Source organism: Merops nubicus, unplaced genomic scaffold (genome assembly GCF_000691845.1).
Source record: "Merops nubicus isolate BGI_N331 unplaced genomic scaffold, ASM69184v1 scaffold21711, whole genome shotgun sequence".
Lineage (NCBI taxonomy): Eukaryota > Metazoa > Chordata > Aves > Coraciiformes > Meropidae > Merops > Merops nubicus.
Window position 1 is genome coordinate 40,754 of NW_008590532.1, and position 18,386 is coordinate 59,139.

General features: G+C 41.5%; 1 protein-coding gene across 1 annotated transcript in view; it reads left to right on the forward strand.

Annotated features, from left to right (window-relative positions):
• The window catches only part of ADAM12 (ADAM metallopeptidase domain 12), a gene marked incomplete at its 5' end in the record, with an annotated part of 64,683 nt that overhangs the window by 37,784 nt on the left and 8,513 nt on the right, over positions 1 to 18,386 (forward strand). Inside the window, 3 exons of the mRNA XM_008949982.1 lie at positions 6,718 to 6,895; positions 11,951 to 12,040; positions 13,451 to 13,646. Coding sequence (XP_008948230.1) covers positions 6,718 to 6,895; positions 11,951 to 12,040; positions 13,451 to 13,646 — 464 coding nt within the window. The remainder of the gene's footprint in view (positions 1 to 6,717; positions 6,896 to 11,950; positions 12,041 to 13,450; positions 13,647 to 18,386) is intronic.

Genomic DNA, 18,386 nt, shown 5'->3' on the forward strand with positions numbered 1-18,386 from the left:
AACGTGACAAAAGCTGCAGGAGAAATCTAGGCTTGTTTTTAAATCACTGACCATGAACTCAGACAGCAAGAGCTTTGATGTCATGTATAACTACGTGGCCCAATTCTGTGCTCTACTTTATTGGTGCTCTAGGGATTAAAATTATAAAAGAAGAGGAAGAGAGTGAAAAATAGGCTGGAAAAATAAGTATGAGTTGTAAGACATCTAGTGCCTTTTGATGCAAACTTGCCATTTCAATACTTTATCTAGATATAGATTAGATATAGGTATAGATAGGTATAGATATAGATGATGTAGATATAGATAAAACCATGCTACATTTTTGTATTGAATTGACAGATACTTTAGGGTTTCCCTTTATTGTGCTTGTGGGATCTACTTTAAAACTGCATTTATGCCTTTCTCCCTCTAAAGTACTTACAAATGAAGATGTTTAAACAACAGATTTAAAACCCCTTCCCTATTATGGCATTTATCTATTTTTTTTTAAATTTATATTAAAACCTGAAGTGTGTGAAATATGTATGACAGAACTTGCTATGTGAAGGGATCTGTAATATTTGAATACCTATTTCAGTATCAGAGAAAGCTGCATTTTATGTCCTGCTTAATACCTATTTCTATGAGGTTCTTTATTCTTACCACTTCATCAATGTATGTGGTGTACAGAAGGTCTGAAGTGTCAAAAAATGTCATCTTACAGCAAATTCAGTTTTATTTCAGTAGGCTCATGTCTCTTAGGAAACTGTAAAAAGTCCTTTTCAAGACATGGTGAGCAGTAATAATGCCTAGAAGGTTAAAAGCAAGCGGGGTGCTCTTCAGTGGGAAAGGATTGTGTCAATTAGATCAGGAGATAAAGCTGGAAAATTGTCATAGGTCCTTGAGATCAACACCTCAATGGGTCTAGAAACATTTGGGTTACTTGAGCTTCTATGTTCTAGATGTTTATTCTTGTGTTTCTCTCTCTATTGGTGACATTTTTTCTGTAGAAAAGTCACTTACACCTGAATTAACAAGAACAACGTTATCTCTGTTTTGTAAGTTAAAAAAACAGATATATTTTTAGGTTCTTATGTCAGACTGGGATATGCAGCTGAAAACCTACACCTTTGTGCATAAGTCTGAACAGGAGGGGGCTCAGACTCATCTTCTGCTTCCAACAGAAGAACCTGAATTGCTCTCCTCATCTCCAGTTGTGAGCCACTGTGCAGCCAAAAATCAATAACCTCTGGAGAGGAAGTGCTTAGATTTGGGAGTCTCACAGGGTCCTAGGGTCAAGACAGACACAGAGACACTGCAATGTTCACTTCAGACAAGGTGTTGCCATGGAAAGGGTTGGAGACTCAGGTGGCTCAGAGGGCTGGAGCTCAGCACCCCTCCTGTCTTTGAGGACCTGCATGCTCCTAAAAAGCATGACTTATGCCTTAGCTATTTCCACATATATGGCCTCTCGTGTGACCTTGGCTTCCCAAGCATTCTGGACAAAGCCTGGTCCCAGTTTTCTGCACCTTTGGGAATCACCTAGTCAACAGTTGTTTCAGTATGCCTGCTCCTGAAAATCAAAATGCCCTTTTAAAATTAATGTAATCTCCAATTATCATATTACCTCAGGGAGCAAGGCCTGGTGGTACTTAATAGAGCTCTTTGGGGCTGTTGTGCATTTTAATTGAGTGAATAATTGTAAAATACTTCAGGGCCTTTTGGTAAAAGGCTCTGTATAAACACTGCTACAATGCTGAATAATCAGGTTGTGATATGAACTGGAATAAATGAACCCTATAAATAGATATATAACTTATATGTCCATATAATGTATGTATGCCTACATACCAACATTTTGGAGCAAAACATGTAAGTTACTTTATAGAAGTCCTATAGGTCTTGAATAAGGAAAAACACTGAGATTGCATAGCTATAATAATAATAATGATCAAAATATTGGTTTTCAAGATATCACAAACTTGCAGTCTATCCTCCTGTGCAATGCATAGAGAATTCCCAGAAGCACTGATGGTGCCACTGCTTTGATGGTTGGGGCTTTTTGAGAAAGAGCAAAATATGTTGGTTTTTGTGGTGGAGAAACACAGAGAAGGTAGATCCAAAGTACTAAATGCTTAGACACCTAAAGATGTTGATGGTTGTGCTTTGGAGGAACCAAGGACTTTTCACTTCAGATGGCTTTCCTAAGGTGATTGCTGTGATGCAGTGGGTTTGGAATGGAGCAAAGATCTCCTGCAGCTCAAGTCAGTGTCCCTCCAGGAGTTTTCCAGATGGGGCCATGGGAGAGACAACAATGCCAAACATGGTACAACAGCCTCAGAGGTGGTATTGGTGCTAGGATTGCAGATGGTCTGCTGTGCACCCTGCATGAATCAATAGCCATTCTGTTTCTCCTAAATGTTTTGGCTCTCTGGTCTCTTAAGACTGTAATTTTCTGGGAGAGTGACTTTCTCTGTTTCTGTGCATGTACTCTCTTGTTCAGCCCAGTGGGAGAGAGAATGCCTCTGAAGTGGAGATGATGGAGGAAAAACCCAAAAAACGAAGGCCAGCAGGATGTTGGGTTGCATCAAGAAGGGCATGACCAGAAAAGATAAAGTTATTATCCCATTTTACTCAGTGCTTGTCAGGCCACCCTTGAAATGCTGTGTTCAGTTTTGGTCATCACCATACAAAAAAGATGTGGACAGGCTGGAGAGGGTCCAGAGAAGGATCACAGAGATGATCAGAGGACTGGGAAGCTGCCATGTGAGGAAATGCTGAGAGAAATGGGTTTGCTCAGCCTTGAGAAAAGAAGGCTTAAGGGAAGAAGGCTAAAAAGAAGGCTTATCACCATGTTCCAGTATTTAAAGGGTGGCTACAAAGATGCAGACTCCCTTTTTACAAGGAGTCACATGGAAAAGACAAGGGGTAATGGGTATGAGTTATCTGGGACAGGATTCCCATTGGACAGGAGAGGAAAATTTTTCACAATGAGAACAATCAGCCATGGGGATAATCTCCCCATGGAAGTGGTGGAGGCTCCAACATTGGCCAGTTTTAAGATTCAGCTGGACAGGGTGCTGAGCCATCTTTTCTAGACTGTGCTTTTGCCAGGAAAGGTTGGACCAGGTGATCCTTGAGCTCCTTTCCAACCTGGTGTTCTGGGATTCTATGAGTCTGTGAACTTTTATAGTTCATGCAAAAAAAAATAGCCCTATGCTGGGCAACACGATGGAAGTACAAAGAACTCTCTGTTCTTAGAAGGGACTTGACACAGTGATGATGGCACTTCTCTTAGTGAAAAGAGCCATCTAATACAGGCTAAATACAAAATGACAAAAAGGAAACTGGCATTTAAATGCCTGGAGTGCTTGAAATAAAAATGAATGGGACATGACCAGACTCTGTTTCTAAAGGAATCAATTACCAGCCATCCTCTTACTATTGTGAAGTTCTCATTTGCAGGAGCAGTCAAAGCTATTTTTTTGCTGGGAAAGGGGATATTTGTTGATTGAGGTTAAATGCCTTTTTTAAGCACCAAGGAGACACTGAGGAATGCTGTGGATTCAAAAGGGGTAGAAAGAAGGGCATTATTTTCCTTGCTGTAAACCCACTGAAGAGACCTATGTCGTGATGGGCACAATTTGGGTTCCATAGAGTTGTACCCACAGCCAGAATGGTTTGACAAAATGATCCATTGTGTGTTAAATCTAGAAATTCAAACAGTGTAGAAAATGTGTGGGCTATTCAGCATCTTAGAATAGGAATTAGGTTGGACTAAAGTTTCCTTTCTCTTCCCAACTGCAGAAAAATAAGGATCCATGAAAGAAAATGTCTTGAGTGAAGAATAATGGAAAATATTGATTGCTAATGCATTTTTTACCTCTGGAAGGTTCTTCATCAGCCTATACAACCTGTAGCTGAGTTTTTTTTCCAACAGGATAAGTGTCTAAGTTACCACAGAAAGCACAACAAACCCTATTTAATATGTTACTGAAATTTTGGAGAGAGGTCAAGGACTGACTTTACTATGAAAACCCCATTACCTTTTCCCACCCAAAAATAGTGTCCACCCAGGTGAGATCTGATTCTTCTTACTCACTGCTTTTTCTTCAGAGAATGAATTTCTTTCAAGTGACCCTACTCCACCATTCCTCACAAGCTCCAGATTCACTTAAACATCCTGCCTAGTGCTGCTGACATCTGCTCTCTGTAGCTTCCCTTCCCATCTGCCAGGGATTTCATGCTTTGGATGAAACAGCTTCAAAATTGCAAAGATGGCCAAAAAATGTAGCCTAAAATCACAATGATCAAATGCTGTGGCTTTTTTTTGTCCCCAAAAATAATGAAGAATTGCTGCTTGTCAGAATATCACAGTATTAAAGATCAGTTATGTTTCCAATGAAATACCAACTGACATCAATTGATGTGGGATCTTCTCGTGCACGGTGTGGTTCCCCTCCAGCTGCTCTCTGTTTCCACTTGTCGAGTTTATCTCTGGTTTTGTATTGCTTTATTTTGGGCTTACTTGGTAAAGGAAAAGTATTTTCAGAAAATTTCATCCCATAACATGTGCTGCGCTGATGTCAGCCGAGGAAATCAGTGTCAAGAGCAGGAAAAGCCAGAAGATGAATGGACTTCTTATTTCAAAATAGGAAACAGCTTGAAGTTCCTTTCAGGGGGGAAATAGAAACCTCATTCATTAACAATTATCTTATTTCACCTCTGGTAAAAAGTAAGGGTTCTGTTCTCCCACTGATGGACAGACACATCTCACATTCATGCAGATGACCTTGAATATTCATGGATAGAAAGGAAAAGCCCTAAAATACTGACAAATTTGGTGAGCTATTCACATGATCTGAATGCAGCTGAGATACAGAGGACAAGGAAAAGTGCATTATTTGTGTCTCTGACTTGACTGCAGTCTGTGTAAGGTGCATACATCTCCCTGTCTCATCCCAGTGGATATCAAAGTAACTCTGTGTCACTTGAAGGGAAGGATCTTGCCTGGATTATGCAGCATTCATTTAATCGTACTTTGATATGAGGATCATGTCTGATCAAGCACTCAGATATTTTGTGCAGGGTTTATCAGTCAGATGGATCTGGGTTGCTTCAGTTTTTCCTGGTGTTTGATAACCATGTGCAGCCATCTACTTGTTCCTAGTCACGTACACAAAGTCTTGGGCTGGGTTTGGGGTTTTTCCAGTTCAACCCAGAGCAGGACAGAAGTTTGTGGTACCCTGTTAAGAACACCTCCAATTGCTCAATGTAAAATGGTCAGTAGGAGGCTTCCTAAGAACTTGTATTTTCTGTTTCACTAACCCAAGGACCTTTCCTGTTTCCCCTTGGGGCCCAGAGTTGCAGCTAACAGCCTGACTCCTACCTCGTGCTATTCTGAAATCTCTTTATTTATCTTCAATGCTGTCATTTTGCCTAAACATTTGTGTTTTCCAGAAATCAGCTTTTCACATGCCTATTAAATTTCTGAAGTCATATGTCAGTGAATCACAGGACTGTTTAGTTTAACTAGACAAGCCCTATAGTGATACATGAAAATTATTTTCTTCTTCAGTCATGTTTATGTTCTTTTCCACTGAGCTGGCTGGTTTATTGCAAAAGAATCTGTGAAAGAGGTAATTTTAAATAGGCACTAAATGAATTCTGTTCTGTAAGGTACCCATAACCTTTCTAGAATATCCTAATTAACATCCTTATGTCAACATAGGAAGCTCTATTGCATTTTTAATTGCCAAACATTTTTTTTTTTTTAATAGAAATGATCCTTTTCTGATACCTATAGGCATCATCATTCACAAAGCAAGCTTTTCATTTCAAAATATTAGAAACACCAGTAGCTTCATCAAAATCTGAACAGCAGGGCCAGATCCTGCCCTCAGCAGTGTGAATTCAAAATATGAGTATTTCAGTACTTTCTTTACAGCCATGCTGATTTAAAATAAAAACTGTATTTGCTCTAATCACACAGTTCCCAAGCCTGACTTTGATGAATTGCAGAAGCAGGGTCTTATCAAGTAACTTGGTGTTTTACTCTATTTTTTTTTCCCTGAAAAGAGCAGGAAATTTGCCAAAATGCAGAGAAAGAAGAATGAATTTGCCATTTGAAGCTAAACTTTCCAAGAAGGTTTGGGACGTTTTGCAGTCCTGTAACTGCAGGAATCCTCCTTTCAAGCCCAGCTTTTCTTTAAGATCATGAACAAAATTTGCTCTATAACAACGTGTGCAAAACAGGGAGAAGGAATCCCAAACATGAACACTTGCAGTCCTTAACAGCAGCTACAAATTTAAGTGAAAATGATGGAAATTCCCTTGCTTATAGTCAGAAAACATTATAAATGTTTTGGGCTCAATTTTACAGTGATTTGCTATATTTTAATCCTATGTTAAATGGTTAAAAAGAAGTGAACATTGTCTTCTAAGTTCTTGACTGTGAGGGTGGTGAACAGATTGCCCAGGGAAGTTGTGGATGCTCCATTCCTGGATGTGTTCAAGACCAGGCTGGATGGGGCTTTGAGCAACCTGCTCTAGTGGGAGGTGTCCCTGCCCATGGCAGGGGGTTGGAACTAGATGATTTTTAAGGTCATATCCAACCCAAACCATTCTATGATTCTTGTTTGTGCACAGACTTCCTAAATATTCACCAGCATGACAGGAGAGAAATGTTTTCATCTGATACTACCTCTTTTTTTTTGTCTCTATGAATTTTTCTTCTAGCTATCCATTTCCCATGGTGTTCAGTAGCTGCAGTAGAAAGGACCTGGAAAACAGCCTGGAAAAAGGAGTGGGAATGTGTCTGTTTAACTTGCCTGAAGTGAAGGAGTCCTTGGGTGGCCAGAAGTGTGGGAATGGCTATGTGGAAGATGGAGAGGAGTGCGACTGCGGGGAGCCAGATGTAAGACACCACCTGAGAATCACTGCTCACCTCCTGTCCACAGGGTTTTGACAGGAAAGGATTGGTTTGGCATGTTTAACACTATTTGATAGAGAACAAAACTCTCCTTTCTCTGCTTCTATCTTACCAGCTTGAGAGTCCTCAGAAATGTGGAGAGTTCCTGCTTTTCTTGCACTTGAGTTGCTAAAGTTCAGGCAGGGCTTTATTTCAGATTGTGCTCCATTTACCATTAGAAGACAAACTCTCTTGGTTTGTCCAACAGACTAACCAGAACTAACTGTCCTGTTCCTAGTGACAGAAGTTCTTTTAAGTACTTGGTAATAAGCTAAACTCAACATAAATTTGTTAACATTGCTCAAATTTCTCAAGCTATCATGTATCAATTGGAGGTTTGTTTCTGTATATGACAAGCCACTCATCTATTAATATATATTAGTATTACACATAGAAATTAATATTGGTTAGATATTTCTTCATTGCAGCCAGCTTCAGGTTTTTTTCCCTCCTTCACTACGAGGTTTCTCTTTGCTGCTAGCCAGTTACCTTGCTAACAGAAATAGCCTTTACTGCCTCCCAAAAAGATTGGTACTCCTTCAAATATCATTCCATTTAGTTTAGTGGATGTGTCAGAGGGCTGCTCAGATCAGGAGGAAACAGGCAAAACCTGGGGGTCAAATAATATGCCAACTGACATCCACATCCCTTTGGCATCCCATGCTCGTTGGCTGTATTGGACTTCTCTCGGAATATCTGAATTAAATATATCAGCAGATGAGGGATTTGTTTCCTGTGATAAATTTGGTTGTGCAGACAAAATAGATCAGGGCAGTTAAAACAGCAAGATATTGCTGTATCCTGTCTATGCAGGGTATTGGATTTACACAAGCCATAAGGATTTCCTGACAGTTCACTCATTCTTCAGGGTAACAAGGTTGGAGGAAGCAGGCTTATCTTCTTGTTTAAAGTCAATAGAGTGCAAGCAGCTTGCAAATGTCTTTCTAACCGAGTTATCTTTCTCATTTTCACTTTTGAATGTTAGTGATACCTTTTCATGTCAAAACCACTTAACATCAGCAAGCTCTGCCTTGATTTGCCTCTTCTTTCTATGTTTTTCCCTTTTAGTTTTCTTGAGAAACTGCAGCTTGGGTCAAATTAAATTAATTTGGGAATTACTGCTATGATCTGAGTGGTTCCAGAAAACCTGTTGGATTAGTTAATAATTCACTGCCCAGTCATTTGTAGCAGCTGAGTTTTGTCAATAGTGTTGTGATATTTTATGGCATGGAAAGCTGTACAATAACTTCTGCTAGTTGTGTTTTATCAGTGATCAGAATTAAATATCAGTCTGGGTATGTAGATGCAGGTGGTTGGCAGGGACATTCCTCCTTTAAGCAGAACAGCCCCACGTTGAGGTCTGTGCTCACTGACAGTCCATAGCAGCAGGACAGTGATGGACCCATGAGGGTGGAGAGTTGTGATGTTAGCACAGCTCCCATCTCAGACCACCCTGGAAACACTGATGCAGTAGGAACTCTTTGACCACCTCCATCCACACCATGATCTCAGGTGCATCAGGTGCTGGTCATCTTCTGGAACATGCTCACCACTCAGCCAGGAGTGCAAGACCTGATGAAGGATGATATCACCAATTAATCTCCAACTCCATTCTGCATCATATTATTAAAAATCTCTGACAGCCTCCGACGTCTGTGGAAGGAGAGGGGAGGTGGATTAGACATGGAAAGACAGAAGGTGGAAAAATCAAAATCCTTGGTCCCTGAGAACTGAAAGGAGACAAATGTGGCTAAATTTATAAAGGCCTGCAAGGGGGATCAGAAAATTGGTGAATCAGAAGTCAGATAAATTACTTCCAAATGTAATCAAGCACTAGTGCCTGAACAATTGTGACATGCCAGGGATGAGCCAACACAGCTTTTGTGACAGGAGTTCTTGTCTTTCTATATCAGAGCTATCTCTCCAACTTCATTTTGCATCACATTATTAAAAATCTCTGACATCCTGCGATGTCTGTGGAAGGAGAGGGGAGGTAGATTAGACATGGAAAGACAGAAGAAGGTGGAAAAATCAAAATCCTTGGTCCCTGAGAACTGAAAGGAGACAAATGTGGCTAAATTTATAAAGGCCTGCAAGGGGGATCAGAAAATTGGTGAATCAGAAGTCAGATAAATTACTTCCAAATGTAATCAAGCACTAGTGCCTGAACAATTGTGACATGCCAGGGATGAGCCAACACAGCTTTTGTGACAGGAGTTCTTGTCTTTCTATATCAGAGCTATCACAGTGCTGTGAAGGACTTAACAAGTGGATGGAAAGGGACTGTGCTGCTATTGCAGGACTCCTGGTAGGAGTTCAGAGAAGCTTCAGACCAAATCCTTTCACCAAAGCCTCTTTAGGAGATGAGGCAGCTGTAGGGTGAGAGAATATTGCATGGGCAACAACTGAGTTAAAAGATGGGAAATTCAACCAGGTATAAATCAACCGTTTCATGCAGGGGATGGAAATCTGTGATGTATCCGTGAGATGTGTCCTGGGGACTACACAATTCAGCATATTCATAAACAGCCTGGGAAGAGGAATAGCCTTGAATTTGCTGATGATATTAGCTAGGATGGTAGAGATGAAAGCTGGCTATGAAGAACTGCAGAGGAACCTTCTGAGACAGCTGGACTGGGCATTAAGATGACAAATAGAATTCAGCACGGAGTGATGCACATTCCAAATATCACATATAAGATGATGGACTCAGAGCTGACTCTAACCATAGAGGAACAAGACTCCATATTGCCATAAATAGTCTCATGAAAATGTCAGCTGAGTGCTCAAGAATGGTCTAAAAGGTAAATAGGCTGTTAGAAATTACTAAGGGAGAAATAGGAAAACAAAACAAAGCACCTATAAGCCTCTATAAATCTGCAGCACCTGAAACTGCATGTGCAGTTCACTCCTACCCCTCCCTGATCTCAGGAAGGATAAAGCAGAATAAAAAAGGCTGAAAGAAAAGCAATAAGATGGTTCAAAGTTTTGGAGAGGCTCTGGCTGGAAAAGGAGAAAAGGAAGGAAAATGTGACAGAAACAGATAAAATCACTGAGTGAAATGGAAATAGTGAGAATGGCCCCAAGAAGAGCTGGGCAAATGAAGTTAGAAAATGGTGGGTTCCAGGCAAGCAGAAGGAGCTGCTCCCCAGACTGTGCCAGTTATTTGTGAGTTCCTTTCCCCTTCATGTTGGATTTGCTAAAAAGGCCCACAGAGCCAAGGGAAAGCCAGGAAGGCATCATGTATGTGTGCTCACTTTCTTGTCCTTAGGCATTTTCTGCTGGCTGCTGCTGGGGGGACACAAGGCCAGAAGGGTTATAGGCTGACCCAGTGAGATCTACCCTGCGTTCTTAGAAAAACAGGGTTGAAAACAAGATGTCCTGTCTACAGTATCCAACATCATGTAGGTGATGCTGGAATGGGGTTTGTGTTCATCTGTCTGAGATGCTCAGATGAAAACCTACACATAGGAACCCAATTCCCATCATTGCTGTTGTTACTAATAATAACTAATAATAATATACTGCAGCACAGCACTCATTTTGGGTGGCAGTCTCTAAAAGCCTTGCAGCCTTTTCTGTTTGCTCACCTGTTTATGTTAAAACCATTCCTGACAATTTAATAACCCAGGCACAAAAACTATTTACCAGGCTCGTTCCCTACCACGAGTAATAAGGGAGTGAGCAATTGGAAACTTCAGAGGCTGCAGTAACATCACTCAAGAGCCATGTCTTTATCCCAGGCTGTCTGTGGAATGCTGATTGCTTTCCATGGCTGGCTGCTGTAGGGGCAGATGATGGGCTACAGGAGCTGGCTGTTTCAGAAGTCCTTTAATTGGACTGATATTACTTTCCTCCACCTTGTTTTCCCAGATTGCTATTGAGGTGAATTTGTAAACGTGCTTCTGTGCATCAGGACGTTGGTTCTTAAATACAGCAGCTGCACAGAGGTGGTTGTGGAGCCTGCTGCCTCCTGGAATGATCCAAAATAGGTGCAGGAGGTGGTTCCACTGCTTCAGAGCAGCACAGTGAGCTTTGTACATTCAGACAGATCTTATCTAAGAAAACAGTGGAAGGCTGCAAATAATTTTGCTCTCTGTGAGTGCAGTGGTAGCCCCATCTTCCAGTTGGAAAGCTTCACAAGAGCCAATAACATAACAAGAGACTGTGAACATCATTCTAACCCACTTATTTTTCCTGTGTTCCCTATATTGTTAGTGATCCCTTGTTAAGTCAAACTGACTTAACGCAGCTGAAGAGCAATTTTATCTGCTGCTATTTTTGTTAGAGAGAGATGAGATTCTGGTGCAGCTGATGGAACTCGCAGCCTGTGAGCATAATCTTGGAAAAACAAATCTATTATTTTCTGAAACTTCTTACTAGCTCATTCTACTGAGAATGAAGTTTGCAAAAGCCCACACATGCCACCATCTAATCCCTAAGTGTGAAATTGGGATGTAAGAGAACGCAAGTCGTACCCGTTTCATTTCTCAGAGCTCTATTATTGGCATACCCTGATAAGAGATTACATGGAATAATTTCATCAGCTCTCTTTGTGGCTGCCACCAGGCTCCATGCAATACAGAAGTCTGGTGAGCAACTATCACAAAATAGAGCTGTAGTTGTGCTGCTCAGTAACTGCAACACAGGTCCTGGATCCTCACTGGAGGCAATGGAAGCTTTCCACTGATTTTTTGTAGAAATAAAACACCCTGCTACTGTATCAGGATTGATATCAGTATACTTGAGGTGTTGGTGATGTTTGGGATAAGATCCATAGCTAGAATAAACCAACCTCCCTCAATGGCCTCCCTGCTTTTCCTGCAATTATTGCACTCATTGAATCTTAAGGCAGACAAGACCGTTTGGATCAATTTGTAGGATTTCATGCATAATTCATTCTTTCATGCCTAGCTTTTCTTGGCAGAGCTATAGGCAGCCTCTTGGTTTACAGCTCATCATGACTGAAAGTTGTCTGCTCTAAATTTCTCCTCCCTGTAGGAATGTACCAACCGGTGCTGCAATGCCACCACCTGTACCCTGAACCCCGGAGCAGTGTGTGCCCATGGACTTTGCTGCCAAGACTGCCAGGTGAACCAGGGGAAAAGGGGCTTATCTCTGGGGGGTGGGCAGAATTCCACAGTCTTCCCACCTGCAGAGCACCAACCAAGGGTGGACCAAGCCTGTTGGTATCATTAAGCTTTAAGACACTTGCATTTCGTGTGAACAATTCAAAAAATTCTCAGATTGTCACAGTCAATGAAGGAGCAGATCGACAGGCTTTTTTTTTATGGTGTCTTTGCTGTCTGTAAGCACTTCATTTGCTCATGCAAAACCTCTTCTTTCTCATGCACTTTTATATGCTTTGATTTTTTTCAGGCTTATATGGCTGTTGTGCTCTGGCAAGCAGTCGTTAAATGCTGGATGCCCTTTTTATGGGAAGGCTCTTAAAATATTCATTCTATCAACAGCATATATATTTTAATGGCAGATCATCAGCTGTTGTGGACTCCTAACATACTATAAAAAGCCAACTCGCCACAGGCATTTACCTTATTGAATTCTCAGACCATCTCTTGCATATGGGCTAATAAAGCATTCAGCAAGTTTCCATTGTGTCTGTGGCAACCATCTGCCTAAAAGCTCAGTAGCAGCAAGCTATCCAAACAGCTAGCAAGTGCTTTTCAGCAAAATCAATCTTCATGTCTTTTTTTGCTTTTTACCAAAGGCGCTGTGGTGATGCAGTTAAAAAAAACCTTTAAAGAAGTCAGTGCTGGTCCCAGAGCACACCCATCTTTTGTGGTTGTTGTTGTTGGTATGTTGAGTGTTCAGGTTGCCACGTTCCACCATGACCTACTAGCTGCCTTCAGCTCTGAAAAGAAAGTTGTTACCCAGGGAAATTGGGACAGGAACAGTTAAATGGGCTAGATGTGTCAATAATTTGAAGATCTTGTTGCCTGTGGAAAATGGGACCTCCCCAAAACAGAGGAAAAGCAGCTCTGTCCCAGGAAGATGTCAAGGGCCTGAAGCCAGAATCAGATGGGCTGGTGGCTTCATGAGTTCAGCTCCAGTGTTCAGCTGGCTGCCCCGGTCACTGCTGTGTCCTTAAGGCCATATGGATGGAGAGTTTTCTGGTCTGACTTTTGGTCAGAGCACCCTTTGCACTACAGCCCAAACTGCTCCTGTGCCTGAGTGTTTAGGCATGACTGCAGGAGGAATGCTGAAAACTTTGGTTCCTGTTTGAAAACTAACAAAAGGCTGGATTTTCCTTCTGATTTGAGCCACGTGAGCCATGTTTGTAGCTGCAAGTTGTTTGGCCCTTCTCTCTGCCATACCCTTCGAAACATGTGTCAAATAAATGCATTTAAAGAGCTGCATAATCCTGATATTGTCCTCTGTGGTCAGCTGGAGCAGAGCCAGTGGAAAAAGCTGTTTGGTTGTGCCTCTGTATCACTGCTTGGAATTGCAGCAGTTAAAAGGGCTTTTTTTTATGTTTTGCAGTTGAAGCCAGCGGGGATTCCTTGCAGAGAGTCAAGTAATTCCTGTGATCTGCCAGAGTTCTGCACAGGAGCCAGCCCTCACTGCCCTGCCAACGTGTACCTGCACGACGGGCACGCGTGCCACAGGGTGGATGGCTACTGCTACAATGGCATCTGCCAGACCCACGAGCAGCAGTGCATCACCCTCTGGGGCCAAGGTGGGCTTGAGAACCAGGGCATCTCTATCACCTAGACTGGAAAAAGAAAAATAAAAGCAAGCGTGTGATTGGGAGGAATTTTACACAATCTGTAGTTGTTCTTTTCTGAAGTGGAGACCTGAACGAGGAGGGAATCGCTTTGGGATGGTTTCTATCTTTCATCTGCAGTTGTGCTCCTCTCTTGCAGCAGGAGGTAGAGAGAGACAGTGACTGGGTTCATTCTGCAGCACTGCTGCAAATGGCTGGGTGAACGTAGACAACCCATTTCAGACTGCCTGTGGTATTGCCTTGTGTTGGCCTGCAAAGTGCTGAGTGCCCTCAACAGGCTGAAATTCCCTTCTCAGACTGGTGTGTACATTTCCTTCTCTGCCCTAAATGGCTCATTTGCAAAACACATATCAGAATCACAGACCTGTAGAATGCTTTGTCTTGGAGGGGACCTTAAAGATCTAGTTCCACCCCCCTGCCATGGGCAGGGACACCTCCCACCAGGCCAGATTGCTCAATGCCCCATCCAGCCTGGCCTTGAACACTTCCAGGGAAATGTCATCCATATGTATCTGTATCCTACCTGACATTAGCATAAGATTCTTCTCTCATTGTGTTTATTAATGGGTGTTGCCCTGTAAGCCTACCTCCTGACAGTACTCCTAGCAGAGTGTCTACTAAAGCATAAAGAGATTTTATTCTCCTATGGGAATTTCCTTTCTTTTCTCAAAAATCCCATAGCATAATTTCTTGGGTTATCCAAAATATCCCAGGAAATCCATTCGCCTTTCTGTAATGTCCTGTGGCCCTTTCACTGAAATGCAAGTACTAACTCAGCATTTTGCTATTGCCTCTTGCATTATTTGGGACAAGTCATGACTCCTTCAGCATCTCACCACGTCTCTCAGGTTGGAAAACCTCTTTTACCTCTCCAGAAGAGAAGCATTATTTAGAGCTAGATTTAATTGAGTCTTTTAAACTAACTTTTTCAGCTCCCTTAGCCTCTTTCAGTGCAGTATCTCTATGGCTTTAACCTTGTTGCAAAATATGTGTATCACTATAATGGCACCCAGATGTTTCCCTGAGCCAAAATCCTCATCAGAAGTCTGGTGAAGGATTTATCTGTTATCATCAGAGGGACTTGGACCATTCACAGTTCTGGTTTTAAAGAGCATTAAAGCATCTCAAGAAATAATGGCACTGATACAGACAGCAGGTTAGTTTGGTCAGGTGGGTATAAGAACACGTTAGAGGAGTTCCAGTTCAAAATTAAACTCCCCACGTGGAACAAACCATGAGTCTGATATACTCCTCCAAATCCCACTCGTGTCGTAGAGTTAATATGAGCTCATAGAGGCATGTGCAATTATAGCCTCCAGTCTTAGTCATACTGGGATTTTTAATCCCCTGGATACAGAGACATTTTCTGTTGTATAAAGCAAAATCTCCTTCTGAACCAGTTTCCCATGCCATGGAAAGTTACTCAGTCAGACTGTTAATAATTTCAGTTGCTGAGAAAAATTCAGCTAAAGGTCAGGGAGCTGAACTGCTGCAGCACCCTTGCCAGGTCTGTTTCCTAAGGCAGCAAGTCCTCCAAACCCCCAGGGCTCCCTTAGGTCTTTTTTGTCTTCTTTGCTGTGACTGTTCAAGATGGACACTGCTGGGTGTGGAGTCACCACTGGCCAAGGCCATGGGGGTCTGCTCATGAGAAAGATGACTCTGTTAAGAGCTGAACTCAAACAGACTTGAACTGGAATACCCTTAAATAAGGGGAGTACCCAAGAATAAAGATTCTGAAAGGGAAGACAGAACATCACCAAACCTGAATCGAAAGGTTTCATTCTTATCACCTTTTTGGAAGCATAAATTAGAATAATACCAATAAAGTAAACCTTCAAACAGTGAAGCAAGAGGGTCTAGATTCTGGAATTAAAGACTAGGGTTGTGTATATCCTCCCCATGATCACGCTTCCATCTGGTTGGAGTATGAGCTGACAGAAGCAGGGTGGAATGGGAAGAGGGCCAGGTGGGCCATGCAGTTGAAAAAATACCATGAAACAGATAAAAGAACTTTCTTTCCAGCCTTGCTTGCAGCACAAAGAGAGACTCAACATTCTTAGCTCTTGCATCTAGACTTTGTATCATAAAGATGCATTTGAACCTCTTACCAGCTCATTGTAATGGATTAGAATTGTTTCTAACCACTGTGTGTGTTGGACTGGAGTGAAGCAGCAGTTATGTGATTTTTTGAAAAAACTTCTACACTGTAAAGACAACACAGATCATAGTTAATTTATATTCCTTCCTTTTTTCTTCCTCTCAGTAGGAGAAAGCCACGCAGAACAAAATACAATCACTTTTCTTAAAATAATATTCAGTATATTGAATCCCTTATCAGCATCTTCTTTTGTGTATCTTTCTCTATTCATCAGGTTATGGATGTCCAGTAGCCCAATAATAAACATCAATCTTAATATTTTTAGATCTAGCTAAAGAAAACTGATGAGTGCTGTCAGAGCTTGTTTCCATTAGGCTGAGCAATGGGAGCCTGGCTCCAAAACGAAGCACTTGCTTTTCCTTGGGTTTTTTTTTGTGTTACTTTTAACAGATACATTCAAATGAAATAGAGCAATATTTTTTTGCTCTTCCCCATCTGCAGGAGCATGGGAAGCTTGGTGTGAAAGAGGGGAGGGGCACCTGGGGACAGTCTTGGAGATTAGCCATAAATTCCTCTAAAAGATCAAGTTCGTTCCAGTCTGCTCCCAGAACACACAAATTTCTCTACTCTTTCTCCTCTTAATTCATGTCATTTTTATCCTTAAGGAGCAACGTGCATGAATTGCTTGTGACCTCTTTTGTTTCATATTCAAAACTACCAAATTGTCCTGATTTGACCTATTGATAGAGAGATCCATCAATAAGAATACATTTGTGTAATGGCTGCTACTCTATTGGCATTTTCTGTGAGCATCTAGATACACAGAGTAAGCTACTTAAGGGAGAGAATTTATTGATTACCACAGAATAGAAGATATTCAGCCTTAGACTCATGGCTTTTTCTACATTGTCAAGAAAATGATTCTGTAGGGAGAAAACAGACATTTGTCAGTGTGTTTTCTTACATTTCACCAAGAGGGCAAAAAAGCAAAGATTTTGGGGAGCCAATAGCAAGGTTTAACTTAATAATTAGAGCATACTTAAATTTATTGCATGGATTTGCCACAAATCTGTTTGTAGAGGCAGGAACAATCTTAATTTTGATGTCACTGTTTGTCACAAAGGGCTGTCACTGATGTAAGAGCTTTGCAGGTTTTTTCCAGGTACAACCCTGGAGGCAAACAGATGCTCTTCCCATCCAAGTTGGCTGACCAAACCATTGCTAACTGGTTTGGTTTGGTTTGCTTTCAAAAATACTAATTTATCCAAGCACTGTAAGGATTTGAATTCAGTAAAAATAAACTATTTTGGCCATCTCAGATTTGTGGCCAAGTCTTTCCTTTTGGAGATGTGGAAGGCATTAACCGTATTCTCAGAGGCAGTGAGAGCTGAAATGTTCCTTAAATGCAAAAAATAACAGCTCAGCCCCATCTTGCTCTTGCACAGACCTAACAGGGGTCACCAAGATGAAGAGCAAGGCCAAGGGGAGCTCGTGGCAAGTTTACTTTCCATCGTCAGTGCAGTAAAACAAACTTAATGGGATGTAAAATCCAGCTGTGAATCACATGAGAGAGAACAGCATTTTTATATTTTAATTTATTTATACAGTTGTTCATGGTGCTAGTTGGCATAGCCTGAGCAACACAACCCCAGACTTACTCAGAGGTTGTTTTTTTTTCTCTTTCCACATCCATAAACACTGTATAATGATTTATTTTTATATTTTTTTTTAGCTAAACCTTGAGACAGTGCTGGGAAATGCATTGAAATATCTTTCTTTCCCACTGTGAGCCTGATAACGGGTGTTCCTCTGGTTTTGGAATCAGCACCATGGTCAGAAATTTCTCTCTTTTCATCTGGGAGACCGTGATGGCATTTTCTCCATGCAGCACTGATCTGAAACGACACAGCATTTCTGTATCACTTCCAAAAACGTAGGACATCTCTTTTCTTGCAATAGAGAGAGAAGTGGGCTCATCAATATACACATTTGGAGGGGGAAAAAAATAAAAATCTCCAGGCTGACAACTGCAGTGTTGAGCTTTGACCGTCTGCAGATTCAAACAGCTGATTTAATCCCTTGAAAAAGGCTTGGCATGGAAATGCTGACAGGACCTTAATTACAGGGTCATGATACTGTAATTATCGATAGCAAAGTGAAATAAACTCTGCTCATCCAGCTCAAAGCAGTTAATAACCACTGGAAATCTTTCACAAATCATTTTGCCTTGGCCTGTAAAGGTAACAAAATGGAGAAAGACAGGACTTTCTGCTTCAGTTTATGTGGTGCAATCATGATAAATGGCTTTCCTCCAGAAACACAACATTGCAATTCTCTTCCGTAAGCACCCTCTGAAAACCTCCTTTTATCTTGGTAGCTCCATCTGTTCAGCTTCTTACACTCTGATATGTTTTCATCTATAAAAAAAAGTCCAAATATTGTGCGAAACCAGTCAGAAGAAGGAACAGCCATCTGAATCCCAGGCACCAACGTGCTTTGGTTTGATACCAAAGGCAGAAATTGAAGCTCGGTTTTGGTTTCCAGGCTGCAGATGATCATTGGGTACCAGGTGTTTTCATACACAGACTGCTCTG